The sequence below is a fragment of the Podarcis raffonei genome, chromosome 5, assembly GCF_027172205.1.
Source record: "Podarcis raffonei isolate rPodRaf1 chromosome 5, rPodRaf1.pri, whole genome shotgun sequence".
In the NCBI taxonomy this organism is placed as follows: domain Eukaryota; kingdom Metazoa; phylum Chordata; class Lepidosauria; order Squamata; family Lacertidae; genus Podarcis; species Podarcis raffonei.
This window is the reverse complement of record NC_070606.1, coordinates 91849357-91860000: the sequence shown is the minus strand read 5'-3', so window position 1 is coordinate 91860000 and position 10644 is coordinate 91849357. Positions and strand designations below refer to the sequence as shown.

The 10644-nt window shown below is 43.1% G+C and overlaps 1 protein-coding gene across 9 annotated transcripts in view; it reads right to left on the bottom strand.

Annotated features, from left to right (window-relative positions):
• Positions 1-10543, bottom strand: part of LOC128414804 (uncharacterized) — a 470265-nt gene extending 459722 nt beyond the window's left edge. For 4 of the 9 annotated variants that reach the window (XR_008330734.1, XR_008330733.1, XR_008330735.1 and 1 more), the window contains exons 1-3: positions 10341-10539; positions 9578-9650; positions 3241-3282 (exon numbers count right to left, since the gene is read on the bottom strand). Coding sequence is in view for 5 of the 9 variants with exons in the window: in XM_053390630.1 (XP_053246605.1) it covers positions 3241-3282; positions 9578-9642 (107 nt within the window). In the remaining 4 variants the exon portion in view is untranslated. Of the gene's footprint in view, positions 1-3240; positions 3283-9577; positions 9651-10340 lie in introns of those variants that run through there. The other 5 variants (XM_053390631.1, XM_053390632.1, XM_053390626.1 and 2 more) reach the window with 5 other exon arrangements.
• Between the last annotated feature and the right edge of the window lie 101 nt (positions 10544-10644).

Here is a 10644-nt window from a genome sequence, read left to right as displayed (position 1 = left end):
GTGGTTATAACAACCTCTTTTGAACTTTGATGGATGTCAATCTCCTGCTGTCATTATGATGGCAGGTGGTAAAAGGTAGATGATCCACACAATCTGTCAGAGTTGGCCCACAGCAGGTGAGGGAGATACGGATCACCCACCAGCCAGATCCAGTTCCTCTTCCCTGATGTATACCATAGAAATGGCTAACATATAGCTCAGAAAAGTTTCTGAGACATTTTGGTCTCAGAATCCACAGAATCTTGCACCATCATAAGAAGTATATGAAACACAAAACATCCTCACTGCATTAGGAGTCTACAAGGTCTCTAACACTTTCAAATATCTCCTTTGGGGGCAAGCTGCTCATGAGGGGCTTGATTGTGCAACTCTATAGAATTTCTTAAATGAGATGGTTTATCTGGACCCATTCCAATTTGGTTTCAAGCCATGATGGTTATCCTAATATGTGACCTATGCCTACAGAAGACAAGGAAGTAAAGAGTTTGTCTAGACATCTTAGCATGGGGGTAGCCAGGATTTTTGTTAGGGGGTCAGGCCTTTTGTTAGGGGGGTAGAACCTCAGTTGCTATGTAATTTTATTGATTTTTATTTATTTGTGGGGAGGACAGTTCCCCTCCCCAGCTACGCCCATGAATCTTAGTGACCTTCAGTATCATAAACCATGGTATATTTTCTGGTTGAATTCTGTGGTTTGGAAGTTGGGGGCATGATAATGTGATTCCACTCCTATCGGATCATTTCCAGAAGGGGGTGCTGTGATATTACTGCTGTGCATTGTGGATCCCTCAGTGCCCACCTTATCCTCCATGTTTTTAAACATGTACTTGAAGCCTGCAGGAGACATCTTGGATTTGAAATGTGGTATTAAGGTAAAGGGATGCAGATGGCGCTGTGGGTTAAACCACAGAGCCTAGGACTTGCCAATCAGAAGGTTGGCGATTTGAATACCCGCAACGGGATCAGCTCCCGTTGCCCGGTCCCTGCTCCTGCCAACCTAGCAGTTCGAAAGCACGTCAAAGTGCAAGTAGATAAACAGGTACTGCTCCGGCGGGAAGGTAAACAGCGTTTCTGTGTGCTGCTCTGGTTCGTCAGAATCAGCTTAGTCATGCTGGCCACATGAGCCGGAAGCTGTACGTCGGCTCCCTCAGCCAATAAAGCGAGATGAGTGGCGCAACCCCAGAGTCAGCCACGACTGGACCTAATGGTCAGAGGTCCCTTTACCTTTATTAAGGTAAAAGGTAAAGGACCCCTGGACAGTTAAGTCCAGTCAAAGGTGACTGTGAGGTGCTGTGCTCATCTTGCTTCAGGCCAAGGGAGCCAGCGTTTGTCCTCAGACAGCTTTCCGGGTCATGTGGTTAGCATGACCAAACTGCTTCTGGTGACACCATGATGAGTGCCAGAGTGCATGGAAACGCCGTTTACCTTCCTGCCACAGCGGTATCTATTTATCTACTTGCACTGGTATGCTTTAGAACTGTTAGGTTGGCAGAAACTGGGACAGAGCAAGGGGAGCTCACCCCATTGTGTGGAGGGTCAGTGGTTTAGACCACAGCGCCACCCATTCCCTTTTAAGTGTTGTATTATCAGTATGCTGGGCAGTGTGCTATTTGTCCTAGAGATTGAACAGGTGAAGCAGTGGAAGTGATGAACTGGTCAGTAATAGCCTGGATTAGGACTAATACATTATAGCTCCATCCTGAAAAGAAATTCCTTGCCGCAATTTACGACTACATTCACAGGGGGTGAACTGGAAGGGAACATTCCACAAGCTTTTGGGAATGGAGGCTCACACTGGTGACTTGGTTCAGGAGAACAGAGAAAGTTGCACAATCTGGCTGCTGCGTTTTAGAGAAGTGAAGTTTCTGAGTCGTCTTTAAAGGGAGCCCCACACAGACTGTATTGCAGTACAGTGGTACCTCTGGTTACGTACTTAATTCATTCCGGAGGTCCGTTCTTAACCTGAAACTGTTCTTAACCTGAAGCACCACTTTAGCTAATGGGGCCTCCCACTGCTGCCGCACTGCCACCGTGCGATTTCTGTTCTCATCCTGAAGCAAAGTTCTTAACCCAAGGTACTATTTCTGAGTCTGTAACCTGAAGCATATGTAACCTGAAGCGTATGTAACCCAATGTACCACTGTAATCCAATCTGGAAGTGACCAGAGCATGGAGTACCATGGTCAAGAATCTCTGTCCAAAAGAGGCCATAGCTAGCAAGCCAGCTGGAGCTGGAAATAGGCAGTCCTAGCCAACAAGGCCACCAGAGCCTCCAGTGACAACACTTGATACAGGAATATCTCAAGAGACAGATCTTCCAGGGGAATGCAACACCATCGAGTTTAGGCCACATACCCATCTTCTAGATAATCACATAACACCTCCAGCTTTTCAGAATTCAACTTCAATTTATTGGTTCACATCCAACCCATCACCACCTCCAAGCATCCACCTTGTCCCTCAGCAACCTCTCCAGATTCAGATGGAACAGAAAGACACAGTTGGGTATTATCCACATACTGGTGGCACTTCACTCCAAATCTCCTGATCACAGATAGCAGTTGTGTCAGATAGATGTTAAATGGTATAGGGAACAAGAAGGGACCCTGCAGGAAACCACAGGACTGCTCCCATGGGGCTGAACAATGCCCGCCCCATAACTGCTTTCTGAAAATAGCCCTGGAGGTAGAACAAAAGACAATGAAGTACAGTGCTTCCAACCCCACCTCCCTGAGTTGCTCCAGATATTGTGGTCGATGGTATAGAAAGCCATCAAAAGAACAGGCAGAGTTGCACTCTCACATCTCTCTCCTGACAAATATATTCAACTAGTGTGACCAAGTAGATTTCGGTGCCATAACCTGGTCTAAAGCCAGACTGAAATGGATCCATATATTCAACCTCATCCAAGCATGCTTGAGGCTGGAAGGCCTCCACCCAACTGAACACCTTTCCCCAAAAGGGGACATTTGCCATTGGGTTTAACACTTCTTGATTCAGGGAAATCCTCTTATCAGGAGGAAGCTCCTTAATAACCATCTTCAGCCAGAGGTGGATATTATAAGGTCAGGGTGGTATTCAACTAAGTTTTACTCCCTTCAGAAATACTAAAATTAATTAGGTCCATTAATTTCAATGGGTCTATTTTGGGTAAAACTTAAGACCCTGTATCAAAATTACAAAGACTCAAATATATATTAACAAATATGAAACTGAGAGAAAAGAGTATTGCTTTCTTACCAGATATCAAGCCTATAAAGTTCAACTGACTGCCACTGGAACCTGGAAATAAAGTTAAACACATGACTATCACTTGTGCTGTTGAAAATCTACCTTATGATTGTAATTCAGTTACAGTACAATCCTATACATATCCATTCAGGAGTAAGTCTCAATGAGTTCAATGGGATTTCCTCCAAGTTAAGTAAGAAAGATTGCAATGTTAGCTGTAATTTGTTTTTGTTTTTAAGATATTTATTAAGGTTTTGTAAAATAAACAAGAATGTCAAAACAAAAAATACAAAATACAAAAAAGAAAAAGCACAAAAGATACAAAAATACAAAAAATACATAAAACGCAACAGACACAAGAAATGATTAAAAACCAATTAATTTTCCCAAATTTTAGAATTCTCATTATCTTGTTTCTCTGACCTCCTCACACCTCCCTTTCTTGTATTCCCATTCAAATAATTAATTCAGCAAATCCTTACCCTCTTTCTTTAAATTTAGCTCCACATCTCAACATATTTATAACTTTATATTATCATCCATTATCAATTCATTTTTACATATTCTTGTTAACCTTGTTACTAAGTCCACTTAAATCCAATCCAACATCATTTTAACATTCATTAATTTTACAATATTTCTGCAAATAGTCTTTAAATTTTTTCCAATCTTCTTCCACCGACTCTTCTCCCTGGTCACGGATTCTGCCAGTCATTTCCGCCAACTCCATATAGTCCATCACTTTCATCTGCCATTCTTCCAGAGTGGGGTTAGCTGTAATTTGAATAACTGTTCAAATATGGTAAGGCATTTTGCTATTTACTGCAGTCAGAGTAAAATACCGTAATTCACCGCATAATCGTTGCCACTGCATAAATGTTGCACCCCATTTTTCCGGCCCTAAAATCTGTTCCAAAGCTTTCACCACATAACAGTCAAAGGGTATAATTCTCGGGTATAATTCTCAGCATGTGCATTCTCAGTGAATATGGCACATGAAACTTCCATCTTCCTGCGATAGCTAAACTGTACAGTGGATAAATAAACAAGATGAGCAGGGGGGGCATACCTGGTGCCATGGGGCAGAGCAGAGCAGCCAGGAGCAGTGCCCAAGATAACAGCTGGAAGATTTGCAGAGCCAAGCCAGTTGTGGCCTTAATTAAAACCTATTACACTTATTAGGACTGGCTACTGACCAGGATGGAAGTTCAACCCAGGCACCGGATTGCTTTTGCCTCCTTGGGTCCCTTCCAAGGTTCCTGATACCCTCTCTCTCACATCTGCCCCACTCCAGTCCCCTGGGCTGGGACACCCCTACTTGGGACCGGAAGGTGCCAGAGCGCTGGCAGTTGAGCTCAGAGGTCAGGCTGGTGCCAGCTGCCAGCAGAACCGGCCATATCTATTCGTGCCCTGGGGCGCACAAGCCACTGGGAGCATGCACAAACTCGACAGGCGCATATCTCCAGCACCCTGTGCTTTGGCTCGCACCCAACTGTCTGCATCTCCTCCTGGGCCCTCTGCTCTGGGACATGCCAGCTACCAGCCACCTTGCTTGGCCATGTCTTTTCTCCTCACATAATTACCGCACCCCATTTTTTAAAAAGAGAAACTGGCATAAAAAATGTGACAACTATGTGGTGAATTACGGTATTTTCAGATTCTTGAAATTGTTTACATGTCCCCTGAGCTAAACCATGAGAAACATATGGCTACATGAGACTCCCCATGAATGTTTGGGTATTTTTCAACAGTTGTTGACACTTTAAACATACCTTCATCTACTTTTCCTTACACTAATTTACTAGTAAGAGAGAGATTTTTGAAAATGGAGTGGCATATTTATATATGACAAAGAGAAGAAACAAGAAAAGCAAGACAAGAAAAAGTTCAGTTGCCAAATTTGTTTCAGTTCTAACAAATGTTTATTCAAAATGACAGCATCTGTGTATAAATACACTAAGCACATCAACATCTGATCAGCATTTGACAACACCAAGAAAATGATAAGCAATTTATGTCAATATCACAAACCTAAACTATTCATTTTGTGATATATTTCCCACATGGTCCTTTGTGCTAAATAAATCCCCAGCCTGATTTAGAGAATTTTGTGATAGCCAACAGTTCACTGATAATCAACTTTGAAAAAAGGTATTTCTATTTTGCCTTTAAAGTGCTTTTGTTTTTGTGTTTTTTTATCAAGGTTGATGCCTATTAAGTGTGACCAAAATTAAACTACCATTTCTGTTCATAACAGAAAGTTATGGCCACATCTATAGCAAGCAAAGGCTGCTGCTTTTCCGGAAAACCCCCCCCCAAATTGACTTGTCATGGAAACCAGGCTATATATCCTGGTTCCATTTTTCCCTCTGTGCGACTCTTCCACATATTTTCCCCCCTTTGTCCCCTCAGATCTATATTTATCATTTCTGGTCCTTTCTTGTATTTATGTTAATTCTCTTCCTTTTGTCTGTGACCTCCTATTTCCCCTCTCCCACCCATGACCACTTTTCTCTTGCCTTTCTCTTTTTGTTCCAGATACATTACTACAGGATTCTTTTTAGTGAATGCACACTCTAATGGTGTTTCTCCTGCTGGGCTCTGAACAAATACAACTGACCACTGGAGCAATCTGTGTAAACTTAATATCACGTGCTGGTTCCAGATGGACAAGCTGAGTTGTTTGATTGCTGGAGATTATCACAAAATGAGGGTGAATTATAGCTCTGGTACTTGTTTGTGAGTATTCTTAATAATACAGTGTCATGTATTAATAATAGTGTCTCACACATAACAAAAGCAATAGCTGAAGGTACATCTGTGGCTCCATTATGAAGTCATTTGTGCATGGCTCAGAATGTAAGTAATAGGGCAGGGCAACTTCCAGCTTTCATGCTCTGATTCTACACACAGAATCAGTGGGAACTATCTTGAGGTGCTGTTTATTTAAACTTATATTGATACTGGACTACCCTATGGGAATTTGATTAACAACTAAGTGCTAGCTTGTAATACTCATTGTTGGACTCCCACCAGCCTGATTCATTTGTGATATGTGTTTAACAAGCTCTTACCCAGGAAAACGGCAATGTAAGTCTTCTCTTGGTGTGTCATACAGTGGTACCTCAGGTTACATACGATTCAGGTTACAGACTCCGCTAACCCAGAAATAGTGCTTCAGGTTAAGAACTTTGCTTCAGGATGAGAACAGAAATCGTGCTCCTGCGGCATGGCGGCAGCAAGAGGCCCCATTAGCTAAAGTGGTGCTTCAGGTTAAGAACAGTTTCAGGTTAAGAACAGACCTCCAGAACGAATTAAGTACTTAACCCGAAGTACCACTGTATTGGTTTGTGCACACTGATGGTGCCTCTTATTGCTCCATGGGATTTCTAGATCAGTTACTGTAGCACATCACTGAACTTGTAGCACTGTATATTGTGATGGTGCTCTTTTTTAAGTTGCATCATGCCACACAATTCAATGCAGTATCACTGCACTAGTGGGTCCGAGGGATGTGTTTCACCATCATTCACAGAAATTCCATCTTCTTCACTTGGAAACCTATCCACCTGGCAGGCAGATGGGAGTGGCTATACCCGGTGTTAGGCCAGAAAAAGAGAACAGGGATCTTATTGCTTTACCACTCATCCCACTGCCCATCCTGAGATGGCAAAGGCAACCTCAGTTAAGGTGCTGGAGAACCCCAGATGCAGATTGATTGCTCCCTGGTCAGTTTGAAATTGTGGTGGGTGTGGCAGATCCCCTTGCAGGGGTGGAAATGCACTAATATGGCCAGCCCCTGGAAATATTCAGAATCCAAGGGATTGCTAAGTGTTCTATGGGATTTTCCTGTTGGCTAGTTATTCTGTCAAGGCTCTAGTTTCACTATGGAATGGCAAGACGGAAAGGGCCATTGGCAGGATTGCTCTTTAACACCCTTGTCAGCACTGTGGAGCCCCAAATGTTCCTTGGGTTTCTGAGGAGCCCTGGTCAATGAAACAGGCTGGAAGATTAGAAGGCAGGTAGCACAGATCTCACAGGAAATACAAGTAAACACTGGTCAGAGTGGGCGCCACATCACCAACCCAGTGCATGGGAAAACATTTATTGGTAATTGGAGCCATATGTCAATCAAGTAACTGGAGTTGAAAGGCCACCTTCTACCATGAATGGTTTTAAAGAATTTTTGAGGGGAAGAATCAGTAGTGATTGGTTCCCTGCTTGCCTTCTGGCCTAATTCATTCCTATAGTTGTTTGTTGCCTGCCAACAACGTGCAGCTGCTGACAAGACCCCTGCTTTGCCCCATGGGGTTTTTTCCCCAGGGAGGAAGAAGCAATTGAGAACACGCAGTTTGCCTCAGTTTGTTGCCTGCCAATCATGTGCAGCTGGTGGCAAACACTTGTTTCACCCTACACAGGGGCTTTTCTTAATGTTCACCGAGTATGGAGGGTGGGTGCCAGAGATATGCACTTGGGCAGAGAAAGAAGTAGGGAGATGTACAAGCTGTTTGTGTGTGCACACTGAGAGAAAGAGATAGGATGAGGTAAGTATGTATATGTGGTCTGTGAGAGAAAGGGAAAGGCACACGTGTTCTATATGGGGCTGCCCTTGAAGAATGCAGTCACAAGTTACTGGGTGGCGGAGCAAGGTGTGAATGGTTCACACTGCTCCTAAAAGAACAGCCCTGGCTGCCTTTTTGTTACTAGGCCAACCTTAAACCACTTTGAGGTTCTTCTTCTACAATAGTGCTCACTTTGTTGTTTATAACTTGGAACCTGGGCTTTTGAAGAAGCAGCTCTCCCATTATCTGCAGAAGCGAGTCTACTGATAGTTCCATTTACACTATGACTTCTTCCACGGTGAGCCATAGCAGGGCCTTCTCTGCCACCGAAGGTATATTTGTACCCCTGCCAATTACCGTATTTTTCGCCCTATAGGACACACTTTTTCCCCTCCAAAAATGAAGGGGAAATGTGTGTGCGTCCTATGGGGTGAATGCAGGCCTTCGCTGAAGCCTGGAGAGCAAGAGGGGTCAGTGCGCACCGACCCCCTCGCTCTCCAGGCTTCAGGAAGCTCTGCGCAACCCTTGGGAGACCGGCGCAACTTCACGCCGGTCTCCCGAGGGTTGCGCAGAGCTGCCTGCAGTCCCAGGCTTCGCGCAGCTCTCCGCAAGCCTGGGGAGACCGGCATGACTTCCCGCCGGGCTCCCTAGGCTTGCGGATAGCAGCCTGTTCTGGGGGCTTGGGTCGGGGGAAGCTCGGGCTTCCCCTGCGCCAGCCCCGCGCCTGGGGGGGAAATAATTTTTTTTTCTTTATTTCCCCTCAAAAAAACTAGGTGCGCCCTATAGGGCGGTGCACCCTATGGGGCGAAAAATACAGTACTTTTTGATGTTTACTGAAGGCATACTTGTTCAATTTGCTCTTTGGGAACTGATGATATGGTTGACCTGGCCTGTTTGCTGTGAATTATGTACTGCTGATAGTCTGTGGAAGATTCATGGAGATAAAGAACTACACAGCTTTTAGACGACTTCAGAAGGCAGTCCTGTATCAAGAAGTTTTTAATGTTTGATGTTTTATTGTGTTTTTATATGTGCTGGAAGCTGCTCAGGGTGGTTGGGTGAACCCAGCCAGATGGGTGGAGTATAAATAATAACATTATTGCTGTTGTTGATAATTTTATGGTTTTAGTGAGTTATTGATTTTATGTTGCATTTTAGCACATTTTTTGTACACTGCCCTGAGAGCGGTCTAAAAATATGATAATTATTTATATTTATTATTGCTACCAGCGATATCCAGGTATCCTGAGAAGGGGCAATAAAATAGTTGTTCATACATGCCAAAGCGTACTGAAATAGAACATAACTGGAGAGGGAACAAGAGTGTGTATAATATACAGATTAAATAAAAATTAAAGCTGTAATGCAATGCTAATTTACTTGGAAAATAATCATTGCACACAGTGGGACATTTCACAGCATAAATATGCATAGATTTGCAGCATCTCCATGTATCTTTGACTAAAAAGCAAAACTTGTTATATACAGTCTAATATTTGAGGTGTGAGCAAGAGAAAATGGAAACAGAAATGAAATAGAATGTCTACTGCACTTAATTCCCTCTGAAAATCCATGTCATGGCACATTCCCTACTCTACATTCACTTTCTCATATTTCAAGTTGGAAATTGTGGTTCAGTTGCTGTACTGCATACATTACAGCACAGGCTGCGTTGTGGTGTTTCTGAGTTTTAAACTATTTCTGTTTTGTGACTGGCTGCCCATTTACATTTTGTATTCAAGTGGTTATCTTCCATATCTCCCAGTTCAAAATGCAAGGCTTACATGTATGTGTGTGATCTTAAGGAGCACAATTCAAGAGGTGGGTGCCAATAGTCTTCAGGTTGCATAGCAAAACCTAGGAAATAAAACATACATTTAAGGGCCATTCCATATCAAGTGATCCAATTTTTAACAATTTTTTTACCTTGTGTCGTCCAATTTCCTTAAAAGTTTGTACACTAGTTCAACGATCAGAACAAAGTTTAAATCTTTCTTAAAAACAAAAAAATCTCATCCCATTTTTGAGTTAAGAGGGTTTGAAATTTCCCCCCCAAAATGACAATTTTGGCCTACACAAAAACCTGAAAAGCTCAGGCCAGAATGGAGATATTTCAAAACTAAAAACACCAATCTCTTTTTTTCTAGAAAAAGAGGTGCCGGAACTCACCACAAATGCCCCCCTTGCTTTCTTATAATGGCAATGGCGCCCACCTGAGAGGCTGCAAAAAAAAAGCCCTGATAATATTTACTAATATTTTTTAAAAATAAATTTGTATACTGGACTTCATCTGAAAGTCTCAGAGTGGTTCAATGCATAAAAATTACAAAACAGAAATACAAAATCCTGATAATGAGGATAAAAATAAAAGAATATAAAAATGACATTAATAATAATAAAGCTCCACTAATAAATAATAATAAAAAGCTGAACTAATAATAGCTTAATTTAAATAATGATAATAATAATAATAATAATAATAATAATAATAACAATAATAAAAATAAAAATAACATAGCTGCACTATGCGAATTAAGGTACGGCTACCTTGAAGCTGGCCAAGCTAACCAGATTTCTACCTTCTTATGACCTCAGAAACAATGTTTTTTAATGTCGCTGAGGTAAATTTCCCGCCCTCCGCCCTCCCCCCCTCACGAAGCGCTCCCCGGCCTGGCACGCGCCCCTCCCCCGCCCGTTCCAATTCCCGCCGGGCGCTGGCGGGGCGGGGCGGGAGGAAGAGGAGGAGGCGGACCCTTTGGCGTTTCGCGACATGCGCGCCAGGCTTCACCCTCTGCTTTACGGCAGGAGGGCTCGCAACCTACCTGCCCGCCAGCAGCCAGCCGGGTGGCGG